Here is a 19,234-nt window from a genome sequence, read left to right as displayed (position 1 = left end):
TGCCATTTCCTCGCATAGATGATCATCCTTGGGTCCATAGGTTTTTCGGCTTAAGGCGTCGGCCACCACGTTCGCCTTTCCGGGGTGATACTGAATTTCCAAATTATAGTCCTTGACCAACTCCAACCATCTCCTTTGCCTTAGGTTTAAATCCGGCTGGGTGAAGATATACTTCAGGCTCTTGTGGTCGGTGTAAACCTCACACTTATTTCCAATCAGGTAATGTCTCCAAATCTTAAGGGCATGCACTACGGCTGCTAATTCCAAATCATGGGTCGGATAATTCTGCTCATGAGTCTTGAGTTGGCGGGAGGCATATGCAACGACTTTCCCGTCTTGCATTAGTACGCACCCTAATCCTTGTCGGGATGCGTCACAATAAATGACAAAGTCCCGATGGATGTCCGGTAGGGTCAGCACTGGGGCGGTTGTCAACCTTTGTTTTAATTCTTGAAAACTTCTTTCACAACCTTCCGTCCAGGCGAACTTCTTCTCCTTCTTAAGAAGTTCCGTCATGGGTCGGACTATCTTGGAAAATCCCTCGATAAATCTCCGATAGTACCCGGCTAACCCAAGGAAGCTCCTGATTTCACTAACGTTAGTTGGTCGCTGCCAGTTGGAGACTGCTTCGACCTTCTCTGGGTCCACGGCTACGCCTTCCGCGGTCAGGATGTGACCAAGGAAAGCTACTCTTTCCAGCCAGAATTCGCACTTGCTGAACTTAGCATAGAGCCTATGTGTCCTCAGCTTCTCCAATACTACCCGCAGGTGTTGCTCATGTTCCTGAATACTCTTGGAGTAGATAAGTATGTCGTCGATAAAGACTACGACAAACTTATCCAGCTCGTCCATAAATACCTTGTTCATGAGGTTCATAAAATAGGCAGGGGCATTGGTTAGTCCGAAGGACATTACGGTGAACTCAAACTGCCCGTAGCGGGTGACGAAAGCTGTCTTAGGGATGTCACTTTCCTTAATCTTGAGCTGAAAATATCCTGACCTTAGATCGATCTTGGAAAAGTACTTGGCTCCTTTTAGCTGATCGAAAAGGTCATCAATCCTGGGGAGGGGGTACTTGTTCTTAATGGTAACCTCGTTCAGTGCCCGGTAATCTATGCACAACCTCATACTCCCATCCTTCTTTTTGACAAACAGAACTGGGGCTCCCCACGGCGACGAGCTTGGTCTAATGAAGCCAATTCGTTGCAGTTCTTCTAGTTGCTTCTTTAACTCTGTCAACTCAGAGGCCGCCATCCTATAGGGTCTCTTGGCTATAGGGGATGTTCCGGGGATAAGGTCTATGACGAACTCTATATCCCTATCTGGCGGCATACCGGGAAGCTCTTCGGGGAACACGTCTGGGTATTCGTTTACTACCGGGACTCTTTCTAAGGGCTTGGCTTCCATGCTAAACATCATTGGGTCAAACTTACTATCCCGGGTATGGCAGATCACTTGTATTCCTTCGGGGTTTGTTAGGTGTACCACTTTGTCAGTGCAGCCTATGAGACCATTGTGTCGGCTTAACCAGTCCATCCCAAGGATCACATCTATTCCCCCAGGCTTAAGTACTACCAAATCTGCTAGAAAGTCTACCCCACTTAAATTGATCCTTACCCGTGGACAACCTAATTGACAATTGATGTCGCCTCCAGGCGTCCGGGTTAATGGGGGTGTTTTTAGTAGTACTGTAGGTATTTTGTGTTTCTCCACATAGCTCGAGGATATAAACGAGTGTGATGCTCCAGAATCAAATAATACTGTCGCCAGAGCCGAGTTGACTAGGTACTCACCGAGCACTACGCCTTGGGCCTCTTGAGCCTCCTGCGCGTCGATGTGATTGACGCGGGCTCGTCCAAATGTTTGCTGCTTCACCTGTTGGCTGTTGTCGTTGTTGCGGACGGGCACTCGGTTGGCTCCGGTCAGGGCTGGTCTGGGTCCATTCACTGTGTTGGAGAAGGCTGACGTGGCCGGCTTATTCTTGGCGTAAGGGCAGTTGGCGATGAAGTGCCCTGTCTCACGGCAGTTGAAACAGGCCCTAACGTTGCTGTTGTCGAAAGCAGCCAGGCTGGTGTTGCTCTGCGGGGCCCTCATGGTATTCTGACTCTTAAGCTGTGCTTCAGGGGCTCGTGATCCTGTCACTTGGGACTGAGTCCTATACTGCATTGGGGCCTGGGATCTAGGTGCAGTGTAGTTGGAGTTCCTCGGCTTTTGGAAGCGGTCCTGTTGGCGGGCCTTACTTTCCAGGAATTTGCGTTTATTATCCTTTCTCTCTTCAGCTTTGGCCCTTTCTGTGAGGATAGCCTTGTTCATCAGGGTGTTGAAGTCCGGATAGATCTGGGGAGTAAGTAAGGTCCGGAGTTCTGGGCTTAACCCCTTCTTGAACATGTCTTGCTTCTTATCGTCGTCGTTCACTTCTTCCGGCGCGTACCGGGCCAATTCTATGAACCGGTGGGTGTATTCTTCCACCGTCATGCTTCCTTGTTGTAGTGCGCGGAATTCATCCGCCTTGCGCTTCATAGTGGCTGAAGGGATGTGGTAGCGGCGGAACTCCCTTACGAATTCTCCCCAGGTGATGGTAGAGGCATCTTCGGCTGCGGCACAATAGTTTTCCCACCAGGATAATACTGTTCCGGTGAGCTGGTGGGCTGCCAGAAGGACTTTATCCCGATCCTGGCATTCGAATGGTTCGAGCTTCCTCTGAATTACTCGCAACCAGTCGTCAGCATCCAACGGGTTGCAGGATCCGGCGAAGGTAGGTGGCTTGGTCCTTAGAAAGGCCGTCAGCTTGTCGTTCATATTCTGCCCTCGTGGCTGCCGGTTAATGAGGGCATTCGCCAGAGTCTCCAGTATGAGGGTCTGGTTATGGATGATCTGCGCCAGGTCTCCGAGGGGTGGGGGTGGTGGTAGTTGTTCTCCTTCTTGACTTCCCCCTCGGTTCTGGCTTACTTCTTGGTCTCCTTGGGGAAGATCTTGTTCAACGGGATGTGCTCCGACACTAGCGGCTACGGGGTTCCGGCCACGGGAGGCCCTCGCGACGTTCCGGGGGGTCACCTGCTGATTGGGTAAATTGGGGTTACGATTATGTGATGTTTAAGTTGTTTAATTCGTATATATATAAGGCAGAATCTACCTTCTGCCAGTACCCATATAAACAAGCAGCACACAACAAGCTAGCATACAATCACAAACAACAAACACAACCCTTTTTATTATTGCAAAGGGGGTACAACTTGGGGGTACGACTAGGTCCCGTGCTACTCGGCCAGGGTCTCATCTTAAGGGTACGGCGTAAACAGAAAGGCTGGGGAGGGGCATCACTGGGATGGCGTGGTCGGCGAGGTGGCGTGGTCGGCTTCATCTTCAGAATCCAATCCCAAGCTACGTTCATCGCTGCTGTAAAAATCTTCTTCTTCCTCAGCTTCATAATCTAAATCTTCCTCTATCTCTTCATCTTCTTCTTTGTAGGATTTCACTGTCCTCCCCCTCTTTGATCTTCTCACACTTGATTCAGCTGGATCCCCATCTTCTGCAAATGCTAATTCTTGAATAAATATACCTAACACCTCTGGGACACCACCGAGAACTTTCCTTATAGCTTCACATATTTTCCTCTTCTTCTGAAAAAATAAACCAAAAAGGACAACTTGACCATGAGAACAAATAAAATGCCATCTGAAATGTACTATTTTGCTGGTTCATATTAAAAAAAATACTTTGCTGGAACACTAAAATGTTGGGTTGTGAGTGTGAAAAAAGAGACGTGTACATACCTCTGGTGCCAAATCTCTTGGAGCTTTTGACGATACAAGGCTATATATGTCATCCATTTGGAAAGGAGAGTCCTGCACCAATGAATGTGCCGACAGTTTGAGCTGAAAAAAAGTAGCTGTCAGACCCGGGACTACGGGACTGTGTACATAATGTAGTTCATACAAGAATAAGGGACAGGATATGTCCTATACCTTATCTATGTTGTACTCTACTCGCATGTGAAGTAGAACTAGACGATACAGAAGGAAGCTACTCGAGTTGTACTCGAGTACGATTCCTAGGCTAGTGTCGGACTAGGACTTATGTAACCCTATCCTCCCGGATATATAAGGGCGGGCAAGGACCCCCTCAAAACACATCAACACCCAAAGCAATACAAACCACCAAACAGAACGTAGGGTATTACGCACATCGCGGCCCGAACCTGTCTAAACCTTGTGTTGTTTGCAGCTTCGAGTTCCTGATCTCGGCGTCGCCCTACCTAAAACTTACCACCTCGGGTATACCCCTCGGTGGGCAGGCGGTAAAACACCGACAGCTAGCGCGCCAAGTAGGGGTGCGCATCGAAGATCCACCGGCGAACTTGATGGCTTCTTTCAAGTTCACCAGTGCCGTGCCCCCTAGGGCACGACGTTCATTTTCGGCTCGTGGGTCTGCGTCGCAGATGGTGCGGGCGATTTTCGTCGGTTCACCATCGACATCATGAAGCCGAAAACTCTCGCAGCGAGTTTTCATAGAGAGCTCGATGAGTTCGTCGACAATCTCAATAACTTGTCGACCCATGGCTCCGCTAGGAAGACCGAGGAGGAGTCCGTTTTCAACACGACTCTGCTCCGCGCTGCAACGACCACGCTCGGATCGGACTCGCTCCAATCTGAGAACTTGCGTAACCGATCACGACTCGGTCTACGCAATTCGGCCACTGAACATCAGGAGGCCAACAATTTCGAGTCCCTCTCCGCATTGGAAAAGGACTTGGACTATTTACTCCAAATCGGAAAACCCGAAGCCATCGCATGTCGGGGGGCTGCGGGTTGCCTTGGTGATAATGGTCTAATGATCACCTCCACTCCAGAAGGCTGTTTCGTGCATTGGAAGGGCATGAAATTCTCCGATCTACTCGAGGACGAAGTCAGACTCGTGGCACACCTTGAGCCCTTGCCTTTTCAGGAGGGCAAGCCTTTAGCCACCATGGCCGAAGAATCGACCGAGCTAGTCGAAGCAAGCTCTTACAAGATCATATCACGCCAAGTGTTGATGGTGAAACAGGGCGAGAACGATGGCATCTCTCCCAATGTCGCACTTGACATGATATCCAAAGACGAGGCCACAGCCAACACCGGCGACGAAAATAACTCCAAGCGTGAGGCACGAAGGGTGAGGACCAGATCCTGCGCAGCACGGCGAAGGAGGTTCAACGAGCGCATGTCAAGTACAAGTACCCTCAGGGCTTCAAGCTGATTGGGATCACCAAGTATGACGGCAAGCAAGCTCCCAGCAATGGCTACGATGCTACTCCATCGCCATAGAAGTCGCAGGAGGCTCCAACATCACCAAGGTTGTCTACTTCCCGATGGCTTTGGACCCTGCGCCACTCACATGGCTGGAGAGCCTCAACAACAACTCGATCGACTCCTGGGAGCGGCTCAAGAAAGTCTTCATTGACAACTTCCAGGGGGTGATCACCCGCGCAGGTACTCGTCATGACCTCGCTCAGTGTAAACAGGAACGTAACGAGCTCCTACGGTCATACACACGCCGTTTCTTCGACGTGCGAGCCACCATTACGAACATCTCGGAGAAGGATATTATCGACTGCTTCTACAATGGCATCATCGACCCAGGCATCTATAGAGACTTTGGGCGGAACAGACCAAAAACTATTGCAGGACTTCGTGACATGATGCACGACTGGTCCGAGCAAGAGGAAAAGATGTGTGAGCAGTTCCCGAGGCGCAATGACAACAACCTGAGGCGCACTAATGACAATCGCACCGACAAGAGCCAGCGGGACTACTCGGGTCCGTCCCGAAAGTGCAAGCCAGACGACCTCGTCGTGGTTGTGGATCATCCTTCGCGAGGCAGGAAGACAACGACGCAAGAGGAGTTTGAAAAACTCTTGCAGAAGAAATGCCCATGGCATCTAGGTGCCAATCATGCGGCAATTGATTGCTACCACCTCCGGAGGACATTCAGCAATCCCAGTGGCAACAAGAAGAACAAGCTAGCGGATAAAGAGCCCGAACCTGTCTAAACCTTGTGTTGCTGGCACATCGCGGCCTGAACCTGTCTAAACCTTGTGTTGCTGGCACCTTCGAGTTCCTCATCTCGGCGTCGCCCTACTTAAAACTTACCACCTCGGGTATAACCCTCGGTGGGCAGGCGGTAAAACACCGACAGTAGCTAATGATTTGAGTAATGCTTAAAAGGGTCAGAACATAGATGTTCTAGCTTTCCAAAAAATACCTTAAGCTTGCCAAATGAACCATCACGATTCGTATCCAGCTTGATGACCTCGTTCAACAGCTTCCTTGTCCATGCAGCAATCCTTGGCATGGTGGCAGGGATTTGTACATTTTGAACAACTAGAGAATCTGCATAGATAATCTGAAAAAATGCACAATATTAAATCTCTTGAACAGAAAAAAAGAAGTGGATGAATATGGAAAAAATATTGTATTGAGTGAGACTTATGACAAGCGGTAGGATGCAACCCTTGACAGAATTTTTCGTGTTGATCTTTTTAGCAGCAACCTTGAGCTGGTCGACCACAAACTGACACCAATTCAACTTCTTCACTCTTGAGACGTCCACTAATGAGGGACTAGGACTTATCCCCAAGCTGGTGGGAGGGTACAGAAAAATCGACACTGCGATCATCAGCCAGGACCTTAGGAAATCTTCGTTTGCGTCCTTGTTATTCTTGATCCTTTTAATTATTTATTCAATCTTTGGTGCTGAACCTTGCAGAATGCCAAACTTGTTGTGTATAAAATTGATGGCGTCCACGTCAAGCTCATATTTGACTTCAGCACCCCTGCTTGGCAAATGCAATATATCAGCAACGGATTGTGCTGTGACTGAAATCCTTCCCCTTCCAGAGAGAACAAGCTCTGAAGTGTCTGGATTGAAGCACTCAACCATTAGCCAGTTTGCAAACTTTGTTGGAATGGTGGCGCATTCAATCTTGAGCAGCCCATCGAAATGCACATCTCGAATCATCTTCTTCCGATCTTCAGACATGACCCTATATAGCTTGACAAACCTAGTAGGGGAGGCCCTGTTCCTTAGAACCTGCACATTATAGAAACGAATAGAAAAATATAAGAACCTTAGAGTTTTGTATTGTCTAGCCAGATGCGCTGGAATACCTATGCTACCTTAGAGTTTTGTATTGTCTAGCCAGATGCGCTGGAATACCTATGCTAAGTGTATTAATGCCTACTTATTAAATAAAACTTGCCTAATTTGATGCATGAATTTGCCTAGCCGAGAGAGGTATTATTGCCTAAAAATAAAAATGCATGACTATATTAGTAAAATGACAGATGGCAATACCTACTTATTAAATAAAAGTTGCCTAGTCTGATGCATGAATTTGCCAAGCCAAGAGAGGTATTATTGCCTAAAAATGACCATATTACCAGAAAATGACAGATGGTAGTAGATATTGTGACATACAACATTGGATGCCCGTCCTTGTTTCTCCTTCTGTACTCTTGGCATTGGCATTGTAATTTATATGTGTTTTTTAAGAAAAACTACACATTACGAAAGATAAAAAAGGTCAATGATGATGGGGGCTGAGGGGCTAAAAATCGCAGTCATCCAGCGAGCTACCACACCGGGGATTACATGATTTTCCGCGCTCTCGCAGAAAACCACAACCACTTTGGTGGATTTTTATGGTTCGAAATAGAGACTTCTGTGACCATCAGCCCCTCAGCTATGCAGGTAAAAAAGAAGTCAATGCAAAACATGAACTATGGTTTATTCAGATAAACAACACCTAAAAAGTCAGTGCATAAAAACTGTGAAAAAACCAAGGTATCCCATACATACCCACCGATCTCCAACAAAAACAGCTGAACTATATTTCAGGGGGTCAAGACAAATCAATGCATACCAAAACCTAAACTATAATTTATTCAGACAAAAAACTCCTAATCATCAATCCAGAATCCGTAAAATCCCCACCCCCTCCTGATATCCCCTACCTCCCTACCAATCCCCAACAAAACCACTACCAAAATGTAGCCCCAACACACAGATTTAATGCAACAAAAATACCTAAACACATAAGCATCCACTACAAAACACAACTACAAAAAAAATGTTACATTACGAAAGATAAAAAGGTTAGTGATGATGGGGCTAAGGGGCTAAAAATCGCAGTCATCCAGGAAGCCACCACACCGAGGATTACATGGTTTTCTGCGCTCTTGCAGAAAACCACAACCACTCTAGTGGATTTTATGTTTCAAAATAGAGACTTCTGCGACCATCAGCCCCTCAGCTATGCAAGTAAAAAAGAAGCCAGTGCAAAACCTGAACTATGGTTTATTCAGACAAACAACACCTAAAAAGTCAGTGCATAAAACTATGAAAAAATATGATATCCCATACATGCCCACCTATCTCCAACAAGAACCGCTGAACTATATTTCAGGGGGTCAAAACAAAATCAATGCATACCAAAACCTAAATGATAATTTATTGAGATAAAAAAACTCCTAATCATCAATCCAGAATCTGTAAATCCCCCCTCCTGATATCCCCTACCTCCCTACCAATCCTCAACAAAACCACTACCATAATGTAGCCCCAACACATAGATTTAATGCAAAAAATAAACACCTAAACACCTAAGCATCCACTTAAAAGAACTATGAAAAAAATGTTACAGTGCTGGATGGGGGGATTTTCAGTTTAAATCACCTGTGGCACTTTTTCAACTAGCAGAAATCCTTCCACTATAAATACAATCTTCGTGCACTGAAAAGTCTGGGGGAAATCCACATAAGCATATATGAGAGGGAATCTGAGCAACGCGGCAAAAAAAGGGGGATCCCTCACCTTTCCACCACCAAATTGCAGAAACACCTATCTGAGACAAGTTGTGAAGAGATTCAAGTGGATGCACGGGGAGGGGGGATGAGCTCAACTATCTGATCTGCGCTTCCCGCACTCCTTCCCAGCTCCGGATTCCAGCTGCTCGGGGGCAATGACCTCCACCAAAAAGCAAGAGCAAAAAACAGCGAAAAAACCTGGATTAAATGCCATGGGAATCAAAATGATACGAGCGTGCTGGAGGAAAAGCTCAACTTAGTACGATCTCCGCTTCAACCCACGTGATTCCCCGCTGAGCGTCCAGATGCGCAAGCCGATGGGGGTGATGCAGCCGAAAATCGTCGGTGGGTGCGAGAGCGGATAGAGGAGAGAGAGAAACCCTAGAGAGAGAAGATGACTAGAGGAAATGACAGGCGCGCGACCCAATATTTTGAATAAATTTCCCCTCTGATTTCTAGAACATGGGACCGGCATGTTGCCTGTTAGTGGGGGTGCGAGCGGGGCGCGTGGGCGGTGCGTGGGACCGGTCTGTCACGGGGAGGCTAAGCGCGCGCGCCCGAGGCTCGTTGGATGGAGGACGGGCGGTGGATCCAATTGGTCGTTCCGTCGGACAAAAATACAGCTCGCTGTTATAGAGTCATTACCATGAAAGAATAGTGATTGCGTAAAATTTGTTAGGTTTGGTAAAGTTTCTTTTATCTACGCACACCCTCTCTTTTAGCGAATTGCACAACTGGCCCGAACTCCGTCTCTATGACAAGTGGCCCCACGTATCGACTCCGACCCTACAAACCAGCGACAGACAACAACGCATAAACTCGGACCTCAAAACCCTGTCCAAAAACCCTAGCCGCCTCTCCAACCAAAGCGCGCGAACTCCCAGCTCAGCGGCGGCGGCGGCGGCGGCGGCGAGGAGGGGATCGCAGTCCTGCGATGGGGAGCGACACGGAGGCAGAGAATAAGAGGGCTCCGGTGGCCCTGGCCCCCATCGCGAAGCCGCTTGCGGGCAAGAAGCTCTGCAAGCGGACCCTCAAGCTCGTCCGCCGAGGTCTGTACGGTTCCTTTGCCCTCTTCGCCGTTGGTTTAAAACGATTTCCCATGTTTAGATGCGATTGTCTCAATGTTTTTGCAGCATCTGAGGCCAAATGCTTGAAGCGAGGAGTCAAGGAGGTTGTCAAGAGTATTCGCCGGGGGAACAAGGGGTTCGTAATTTATACCGCTTTACTCTATTCCTGCATTTTTTTTTCATTTGTTTGCTTTATGGTACAGCGTAGTGAAAATGGGAACTACCGTTCAATATTCGCATTTATTTCACCTTTTTAGGTTCAAACATAATGACCCATTGTGACTCCCAAGTCTCCAACGAACAAATTGCATATTCGACTGCAAAACTAGAAACTCCTGGTTGGAACTTGAGAAGTGGGAACTTTATCAACAGAGATTCTGAAACAAATTGGACTTTCTAGTGTGATTTAGCAGCTTCTATCTGGGACACATTAATTAAGTAGGATTTTTGAAAACCTTTAAACTAGAATTTAAACTGTCAAACAGAAAATTCCACCAGAATTGGATCATTCTACCGACGAGGGGATGAAGGTTATGGATTTCTCAGTTGACTGTTTGAACTTTCATATTGAAATCAAATAAACATTATCCTATGGAAAGCTGCGTATTGAGGTGTTGATGGCTGTGGCTGTTGGAGCAGACTTCGATGGTGATTTGGACAGCAGTGCTTTTCTCTGTTGGATAAGGTGGCAGATGGATATTTTTTATCCTTTTTTTTTGACCCAGACCATGGTAGGTTAGAGAGGATGAAGAGGCAATGAGGTGTTTCTTTTTCTTTTTTCTTTTTTGCTAGAGAGGAAGCCAAGAAGAGAATTGATTGAGACAACACCTCACGCTGCGATGTTACTTTGCATCAGGCCCACCTGTCAGTCTCCTGAGGTCTTTTTGCAGACTCCTGACCAAATAAGCTGACACTAGTTAACATGTGTGTTTGTCAGTCTAGCGACCCATTCTACTGTTAAGAGAATCCGGTAGTTGGAAGATGCATTGACACGGATGAGAATTGACAAATGCCATCCAAATCAGTCTCTTTTGTCAACGTATTTATGAAAAATATTAGGTGGAGTACAACACAATACATACTTTGAGTAGGACTATGGATGCACCTTGCTGACATATTTGGGCCAATATTAATGGCCCCTGGCTCTTACTCAGTTTTGATCTGTACTCAGGAATCTGGAGTGGTATTAGTTTCCACCAGTTGAAAAATAGCGTTCCACTGTTCCCACTAGTTTGGGCTGGAATGAGCTGGAAACTGCTTAGTGCTAAGAACCATGTGAACCCACCCAGTCACCGGTCCATATGGCTTCTTAGTTTCAAATTAGCCCAAGTGCGCAATGGGATTTTGAAATTCAGTAACAGGTACTTGACCGGTCAGGTTCACCCTCTTAGTAGTGATAAGATGGTACAATCAAACTGATTGTGTGGCAGGTAGAGGCACCCGTTCATTGTCATGGCCTAGTAGACCTGTTTTTTTCGGAGTGGTGGCACAACCCATATTCTACAGCATCAGATCCGATCATTACTAGGATACTTTTTGCACTGTAACTCTAGCTGTAGACGTCCAAGTCGACTTATAGGGGAAAAAAGTGAAATTGATAGCAAGTAGCACTTTTACTTAGCCTACTGGATCTTGACATGACTATGATACTTTTATGCATTTTAGTCGATGTTTAAAAAAAGGAAGGGAAATTGATAGCAATCAGCGCATTGACTTAGCCTAACTCTACTTCGGTATAACCAAGTACAGCAGTTTTCTGACAGAAAATTTTTATTTTTATCTTAAGATATGTTGTCGAATTTCCAATTATCCTCTTATGCAAAACCAACAACCTCCTCTGTCATTTACTAGAAATATTAGTTTGTTAGTATCCTAGGCATATCCTTCAGTTATACCATATAGTTAATCAGGGAAGCTGTTTCTCCTAGTTGGGAGTTCACTGAGTAGTTAGGCCAATTGGTGTGCTAGCTGTTTACCTAGCTAATATTAGGTTCACCAGGACTTGCCCCATTACCTTCCGATGCCAATCTTCATGATGTTCTGTTGATCAACATAACTTCTCCTAAAGGAAGTAGTTGCCATTCTGCCTTAATAAATGCATTTATAAGTAAATTACTTATTTGCGTTGATGCATTGTTGTTTGCTCATTTTCAAATTCCTAGTCTGGATAATTTGTGTTCCTTGTTTTTTTTCCGATTTTTTCATTAACTTCCCTATGTTTTGCTTTTGTCTTTGTAGATTGTGTGTGATTGCTGGCAACATTTCTCCCATCGATGTAATAACTCATGTTCCAATACTCTGTGAAGAAGCCAATATTCCTTACGTATATGTTCCGTCAAAAGAGGTATGCTGCACTGAACCTGCAACGCTCACTTTAAATCCTTGTCTTTGTTTTCAGCATGAGCGTGAAAAGGAATAGGTTGTTATGATGCACTCTGACTAGGACATGGGAATCGCAGTATTGTACAAATATCCTTAAACCAAGTAGACAGGATGTATATTTTAGTTCGTATGTTACATGAATCACGACTAGACTTAGCTTGGAGAGGACTCATGTTCTCCACGTTCACTGATTTTCTTCCCTTATAGTTCTAGGCATCAAAACTGAATGAAAAAGAGAAGTTTGTTCTGTCAAAATTTAGGAATGAAAGAGCATCCACCTAGTCGTCCACTCAAAATGATTAATTTGGTTGCGTCTGCAGCTAATTAAGAGGATGCATAACTCAGATGGTCTTGTCCACCTCTCTGATACCTGTCCTTAATTTCCACTGAAGATTTTTTTCCATTAGTGCTGATCATAGTTTATGGGATCATGAACTAACTTTTAGACCAAAGGCATGGCCCGGCTTCTATTGAAAGCAGATCGTTACTGGGGTTACCAGTTTTTACAGGGGAACAAAGCTCCTGAGTGAGCTAGCAGCAGAAACACACCCTCCACAAAAAGAAGAAACTCCCCCTCTCGAACCATACTAGAAGACACTAACAGAAGAAAGGAAAACAAGCTTTTTAACTATCTGTTGGCGGCGCGCCATGAACCCGCAGGCCTCCAGCTTCCAGTCCGTCCTCGAGCTTCCTCAACAGCCACCGCCTCTTATCCTGGTCTTCAGGCGACGCCATCTTGCTCCACGTTCGCAGGAAACCGATCACCTTATAAGCCAGCATTTTCAGGCTAGAGATTAGTTTATTTTCAAAGACCCAGTCGTTGCGGGTGCGCCAAATAGCCCACGCCACTCCAGCAAACAAGTAAAACAAAATCCTCATGTTATCCCTCGATGGGATCCCATCGATCTGCTTGTGCAGTAACTCCACCGTGGTTGGAATTTCAGACCAACCCAGACTATCAATAACCCAGCACCATATGAACGTGGATGGAGGGCAGCAAAACAGCAGGTGGTCAGTGTCCTCTGTTAGATTGCACAGTTTACATTCTTTGGGGCCATCCCATTTTCTTTTCTTCAGTTGCACTGCCGTCTGTAATCTGTCCTGCCAAATCATCCATAAGAAGATCTGAATCTTAAGAGGTAGTTTTGTCCTCCACATTTCTACCATATCTCGGCGGATAACGCCAGGATCCACTATAAATCTGTATAATGAGCGTGTGGAATATATGCCCTTCTTTTCCAGCCCCCATTTTGCAGCATCCTCACTATCAGTTAGAGATATTTGGGATAATTCCTGTTGCAAAGTCGCCCACTCCTCTAGCTCGACTCGGCCCAGGTTTCTTCTGAACTGTAATCTCCACTCCACATTGCCGGCTTCAGCGACTGAGATGGCTTGATCCGAGCTGATCTTGAACAGATGGGGAAACTTGACCATAAAAGAACAGCCACCACTCCACACATCTTGCCAGAATCTCGTCTTTCGCCCGTCACCTACCACCATAGTTTGGCCATACCCATACCACTCTCCTGCTTTCAGCAGGCCCTGCCAGAACTGCGACACCCCTCTATTCTTTGCCTGAAAGAAATTATTCCTGCGGAGGTATTTCTTCCTTAGCAGGTTTATGCACAAGCTTTCCTCTCCACTTCCCAGCCTGTATATCCATTTGCCCAAAAGGGCAATGTTCATCGCTCTAGTATCAATGAAACCCAGTCCTCCCATTTCCTTTGGTTTGCTCAGTGCCTCCCACTTTATACATTGGACATGTCAATGAACTAACTAGTGGCATCAATACAATATAATGATTTCATTGGACTTATTTTGATTTTCATGAATAGTTGCATTTACCATTTGATTGATACTAATGTGCTAACAATGAGTGGGAGACCTGTTGTTGAAATCAACTACTTAAGTAAAAAACATCCTTGCTCCTTGCCCTAACATCAATTTTCCCCTCTCCTGATGATCACTTCTTTTCTTGATTTGGAGCAATTCTTTATTGTTCAACCTTTTCTGTACCTATCATTTATCCATGCTGGTACTAAGTATTCTTTTGTATATATCAGATTTTTGACTGATTGGAACTGTTTGAAGGGAAAGTACTTGGAAATTAAGTACCCAATGTCTTAGAAAACACTTTCAATTAGCTTGTACTTTCTTTGAATACATGTTTTCACTGCTACCCAAAGTCCAGATAACAACCTTACTTTGCTGCAAAATAACCACCTGCCTTGCAGTGTAGCTTTTATTAGTAGAAGCTATAGCATATATGCTGTAGTTCTAGGACTAGGAATCACTGAAAAGAACAAGAAGAGAGCAAAACTAAACAGTATAACAATCAACAATATAATGTCACATTTTCATGCTATTGTCCTGATGAGCCTAAAACGCTGATCGTGATAGTCCATATCACAATCATGAGATTCTACTGATGCGTTTTGTTTCCCCTGTTCTCCACAGGATCTCGCGACCGCTGGCACCACCAAGAGGCCTACCTGTTGCGTGCTGGTGATGACCAAGCCAGCCAAGGGTGAGCTTGAGGGTGAGGTCAAGGAGCAACTCAAGACGGACTACGACCAGGTCACGTCTGAAGTCGCCGGGGTCACGTCAGCGATGTTTTAATCTAAGCAAACTCACGGGGCCAACAGAGGCGCCGAACCGGCATCCTTTCGTTCCCTTTCTGTAATTCTGTAGAGTGCCAGTGTGGCCTATCAGAATATCACTCGCCTTCCTGTACGAACCCGTTAGATATGTGCCTTTTTTTACTCTCTATGAACTTGTGGGATAATGCCAGTTCTTAGCATACTAGCAGCATCCTTTTTATTTTTTTGAAAATTTAGCAGCATCTGTTTACCTTTGGGTTCTTTTTTTTTGGTGTGATATTTCCACATCATGTCTGCTGCCTTTTTGCGGTCCTGTGCGTCCTCTGCAGTCTGCATCGGGACAAAACATACGTGTTGTGTGCCTGTGCCCCGACCACACGGATCGTGGATCATCCACTGTTGAGCGGCCAGTGTAGCTGCACCTGCTCCTGCGCAGCCTCGGCCCGAGAGGGTGGTGGTGTGTGTGCAAGTCAGGTGCAGCCCAGAAGGAAGAAGTGGGCAGCGTGTGTGATGATCGGGACTAGACGGCGCCCGTCCCGTGGCGCGGTCGATCCTTTCTTGGCGTCCTGGCCGCGCGGCCTGCCTGCCGCTCTCGCTCGTCTGCCGGCTTTGTCCGGGGGTGGCGCAAGCCGACGGCGGCAGGGCTCCGGTGATGGATGGTCCAGGACTCCAGGCCAGGCCAGAGCGCGGCCAGAGCTGGGGGCTCTGGTGATAGTAGGGAGGGAGCTAGCGAACACGTACAAGCTCGGCCGGTTTGGCTTGGATTCTGACGATCTGTCCGGTGGCTAGGCGATTGCGTGCGTCCGGGCATGATCTGGTCTGGTCCGGACTGGGTAAAATCCCTGCGGCAAACGCTGGAGGACGGTGGCGCGCGGTCCCCCTCGCCTTGCGGTGGGGGCGCGTCAAAATGGGCAAAAGCCCATGCTGTTCACCGCTCTCGTTAGGAGCAGCTAGACCGTTAACGTTTACTGCCGCCGGATGCTTTCTTTTCTTTACGGTTTCTGCCACTTCTTAGCGGGGGCGGGTCCAGGATTCGAGGTCTGAGTATTCAAAAATTTTAAAGAGTGAAAAAAATTAATAACATAAAGTAGTATAGATTTATAGTACATAATTAAATACTAAAATAAGATCGAGAAGTGAGGCAATATGAATAGGAAGCCTATTTCGTGGTATTATTTTCTCTTTTTACTACATATACATGTTATATATTATGTATATAAATTTTTTTGCTAAAAATTTTAGGTATTCAGCTGAATACCTATGCACCAGTACCCACCCCTGCTTCTTGGCCTACAATATATGTAGTCATGGTCACAACACTTCTAACCACCATGCATCAGCATGGACAATGAATTGGATAGATTTCTCCCATGTAATTGATATTAGTATGTTCTGTATGTGTAACACAAAACATCAGTCGAAACTCAGACAACTTAAAAGAAAGGGAAAGAAAAAGGTCACTCGAACTGTTTCAAGGTAAATCAAATATTTGGGAAAGCTGCTCAAACTATTGCAAACTGTGACCCTGAACCAAACGAAGATAGACATGACAGATAGTAAAATAAGTGACTTGTACTAGGCACTGTACAGCTAGTGTTCTTGATCCATCTTATCAACTCATCTATTCGACAGAATATTAGACTAGAAAAAAAAAACAAGTGAATTCTTTGTGCTCATTTTGAAAACATGACAAGCATTTGTTCGGCTAAGATCTGTAGGATCTTACTGGGAGTTCCTTTGGTGTTGGAATGGATGGAGTTATGCATGCTCAATCATTGGCACTTTAATTGTAGCAAGTGGTCCAGAACCAATTTGTCAATACCTAGCCTTTATCACAATCTGCCAACTTTCTTCTGTTGTGTCTGGCTCCTAAACTAATAAAGTAATAAATACGATGCACTTCGATATCAAAGAAATTGGATGCCACTTGACACGTCCCTGCAAATTTTATCAAGAATGTTACGCCTATAACACATCGCGCTAAGGAACCGTGTTACACCGTAAGTGCGGAACTAAATGGCATGACAAGAGAAAGATTAGATCGTCCAACTCGACGTGGCCATCAACCAAACAGGTGTCGCGCGCGCAATTCTGTTATTAGGTAAAGCTACCACTTCCGTGATTCCACATTGAAGCACATATTCATACGCTTCGCATCAACGGTTAGTTTCCCATCCAGCTCTTGGTGCTAAAAAAAACTCAAGATAGCTGCCTACCTACACTGCATTTTGCTAGCAGAAGACCAAATACTTTTTTTTTCTTTTGTCACCCACCCCTTTCAGTGAGAGTTGACCTGGACCATGTATGGAGAATCAAATTATGCAAGCCGCAAGCTGCTTGCATAATGCACTCTGAATTTATTTTCCAAAAAAAAAAGATGCCACAGAGAATCAGAAAAGGCAAAGGCATGAACTCAAGTGCTCGGCATGTGGACGAAATTATTCTGTGCTTCGGCGAACTTTAATAAGTAGAGTATTTTTTTGGCAGCAAGAGAGAGCAGTAGTAGCAGCAGTTGAAGGGAATGGAAGTGGATGCTGGAGTGGAGACAGAGACGAGGAAAAAGCGGGAGAACCAGCAAGCGAACAGAGATGCACGCACGCTCGCTCGCTTCTCGAGTAGGCCTCCAGCGCAACCAACTCCTTCCTTCCAGCTCAGACTCAGAGCTCACACCACCAGGACTCCAAGGAGGGGGATGTTTAGATTCTGTTCTCTTGGGATGAGCCGTGCAACTCCAAGCACGCCCTCCTCCACAGCCCAATATGGCAATATGCATTTCTAATTAAGGGCAGTATAGTATGGGCAAGAGGTGTGGTTAACAACTAACAAGAGGTCATGTGCACTCTACATGCACACAAGCGCACAAACAATGGCTTTATTCTCAGAGCAACTATTCAACAGGACAAAAAGTGAGGCGGTTGGAAAGAGGGTTAGAGCAATTCCAACTGAGTACTCAGATCTAAATCACTACTCCTACATGTGGGAGCTTCTCGTCCATATTCTGAAAGCAAGGTAACCACGGGCAGTAAGAAGGAGAAGGCGCTAGAGGGACACCCCATGGGATCTTTTGATTTGTTTGTTGACCCCATCTGTCCAAGCTTGGATGTTTAATTTTTAGTAAATACACACGTAAATAGATTGATGTACTCTATGTTCATAAAGCACCCTAAAAGCCAACATGTCCATTTCATTTTCACTGGAATTACATAAACCCTACTGCATTTCGATTCGATTATGAGTTTGTCCCTTATAAGTTCTTTTTTCCTCTGATGCACTTAACAAGCTTGGTTTTCGTTGGTGTGGCATTATCGAGTAATCTAGTCACCACTTTCAGTATTTCAGATAATACTAAAAAAAGAGACGGTAATCATTTGTGCACGGCCGCCATGCATCCAGACGAGTGCAAAGCACGTACTAGTAGCCCGGCAGAAATTCCCTTCGCCTTATTCCTCCCGTGTCTCCATTTCGCCTCAGCGGTTGAGGGCCACCGGCTGTCATCATCCGTGCCTCCTCATCTCGATCCTCTCCTCTCGTGCCAAAGACGCTTTTGCTGCGTCGCTTTATTTGTTCCTCTTTCCAATCGCCTTTGGCCGCCTCCCTCCCATCCCATGCAATTCCGACACACTTCCCGAGCCAACCAGTGCCAGTGCCCGGCTGCCCCACCCGGCCTTTGGCAATTCTTTGCCTCCAGATAATCCCCCAAAGGAAGCTTTGCTGTCGAAATTTTCTTTACTGCGGCCACAGCACCGTCGCAGCTTCCAATAAAGCTCTCTCCATTCCATCTGACATTGCTTTATGGCACGAATGATGGGTGAATTCTTCTTTTTTGTTCGCTATCTACTCCGAAAAATTTTGGTTTGAATTCTGTCTATTTTGTGTTGGAACAGATTTGTGAGGCGCGTGGCAACTTTCTTTTATTTTCGGGAAGCCGTGAGCTTACAATAATGGCTCGAATTTGAATGATTGCAAATTTGCAATCCAACTTAAGGGATGCGATTAGAAAGGATGCGCTTATATCACGCCACACCAAGGATACCTCAAGATCACAGGCGAATTTCAAAGTGGGCAGCAATATTTGTATCCTTTTTGTTTGTACAAACAGAACAGAAAATTGATGAGTCCAAGAGAAAACTATACATTTCACCCTTTGTTGTTCCCCTAATTGGCATAACCGAACGTCAATACAGCTACCACACATGCCGATGAGAGGGGTTAGTTTTCTTTTTCTTTTTTTTCTTGCATAGTAGTAGCATTGCACTTGCACTTTTCTCCCTATTTGACAGATCTTCATTATGTTTGAATATGTGGGCTTTTGGCTCAATATTTACAATTAAAGAATTAAAAG

General features: G+C 45.8%; 2 protein-coding genes and 1 long non-coding RNA gene across 3 annotated transcripts; 1 reads left to right on the top strand and 2 right to left on the bottom strand.

Moving 5' to 3' along the window:
- Positions 1-3,186: 3,186 nt before the first annotated feature.
- Positions 3,187-6,143, bottom strand: LOC112889737. The gene is made up of 3 exons (XM_025956501.1): positions 6,021-6,143; positions 3,774-3,875; positions 3,187-3,620 (listed from the first exon to the last, which is right to left on the bottom strand). The coding sequence occupies exons 1-3, from the start codon at positions 6,099-6,101 to the stop codon at positions 3,318-3,320; spliced, it is 486 nt and encodes a 161-aa protein (XP_025812286.1). The 5' UTR covers positions 6,102-6,143; the 3' UTR covers positions 3,187-3,317.
- A 99-nt stretch (positions 6,144-6,242) lies between these two features.
- On the bottom strand, positions 6,243-9,265 carry LOC112888692. The gene is made up of 4 exons (XR_003227905.1): positions 8,851-9,265; positions 8,713-8,778; positions 6,529-7,068; positions 6,243-6,381 (listed from the first exon to the last, which is right to left on the bottom strand). It is a non-coding gene; the product is annotated as an uncharacterized LOC112888692 (long non-coding RNA).
- Positions 9,266-9,667: 402 nt separating this feature from the next.
- On the top strand, positions 9,668-15,146 carry LOC112888361 (H/ACA ribonucleoprotein complex subunit 2-like protein). Its single transcript, XM_025954563.1, has 4 exons — positions 9,668-9,892; positions 9,977-10,046; positions 12,149-12,254; positions 14,750-15,146. Exons 1-4 carry the CDS (start codon positions 9,778-9,780, stop codon positions 14,909-14,911), a joined length of 453 nt encoding a protein of 150 aa, XP_025810348.1. The 5' UTR covers positions 9,668-9,777; the 3' UTR covers positions 14,912-15,146.
- The last annotated feature ends 4,088 nt before the right edge of the window (positions 15,147-19,234 follow it).

The sequence above is a fragment of the Panicum hallii genome, chromosome 4 (genome assembly GCF_002211085.1).
Source record: "Panicum hallii strain FIL2 chromosome 4, PHallii_v3.1, whole genome shotgun sequence".
Classification (NCBI taxonomy): Eukaryota; Viridiplantae; Streptophyta; class Magnoliopsida; order Poales; family Poaceae; genus Panicum; species Panicum hallii.
Note: the sequence above shows the minus strand (reverse complement) of the source record. Positions and strands in the feature narration are given on the sequence as shown.

Excerpts from the sequence above, each read along its gene's own strand:
- LOC112889737 (XM_025956501.1), bottom strand. The coding sequence starts at position 6,101 with ATGAGGAACTCGAAGGTGCCAGCAACACAAGGTTTAGACAGGTTCAGG. Across the intron at positions 3,876-6,020 it reads GCAACACAAGGTTTAGACAG|CTCAAACTGTCGGCACATTC; the intron begins GTTCGGGCTCTT and ends ACTTTTTTTCAG. Across the intron at positions 3,621-3,773 it reads CAAGAGATTTGGCACCAGAG|AAGAAGAGGAAAATATGTGA; the intron begins GTATGTACACGT and ends TTATTTTTTCAG.
- LOC112888361 (XM_025954563.1), top strand. The coding sequence starts at position 9,778 with ATGGGGAGCGACACGGAGGCAGAGAATAAGAGGGCTCCGGTGGCCCTG. Across the intron at positions 9,893-9,976 it reads CCTCAAGCTCGTCCGCCGAG|CATCTGAGGCCAAATGCTTG; the intron begins GTCTGTACGGTT and ends ATGTTTTTGCAG. Across the intron at positions 10,047-12,148 it reads ATTCGCCGGGGGAACAAGGG|ATTGTGTGTGATTGCTGGCA; the intron begins GTTCGTAATTTA and ends TTGTCTTTGTAG.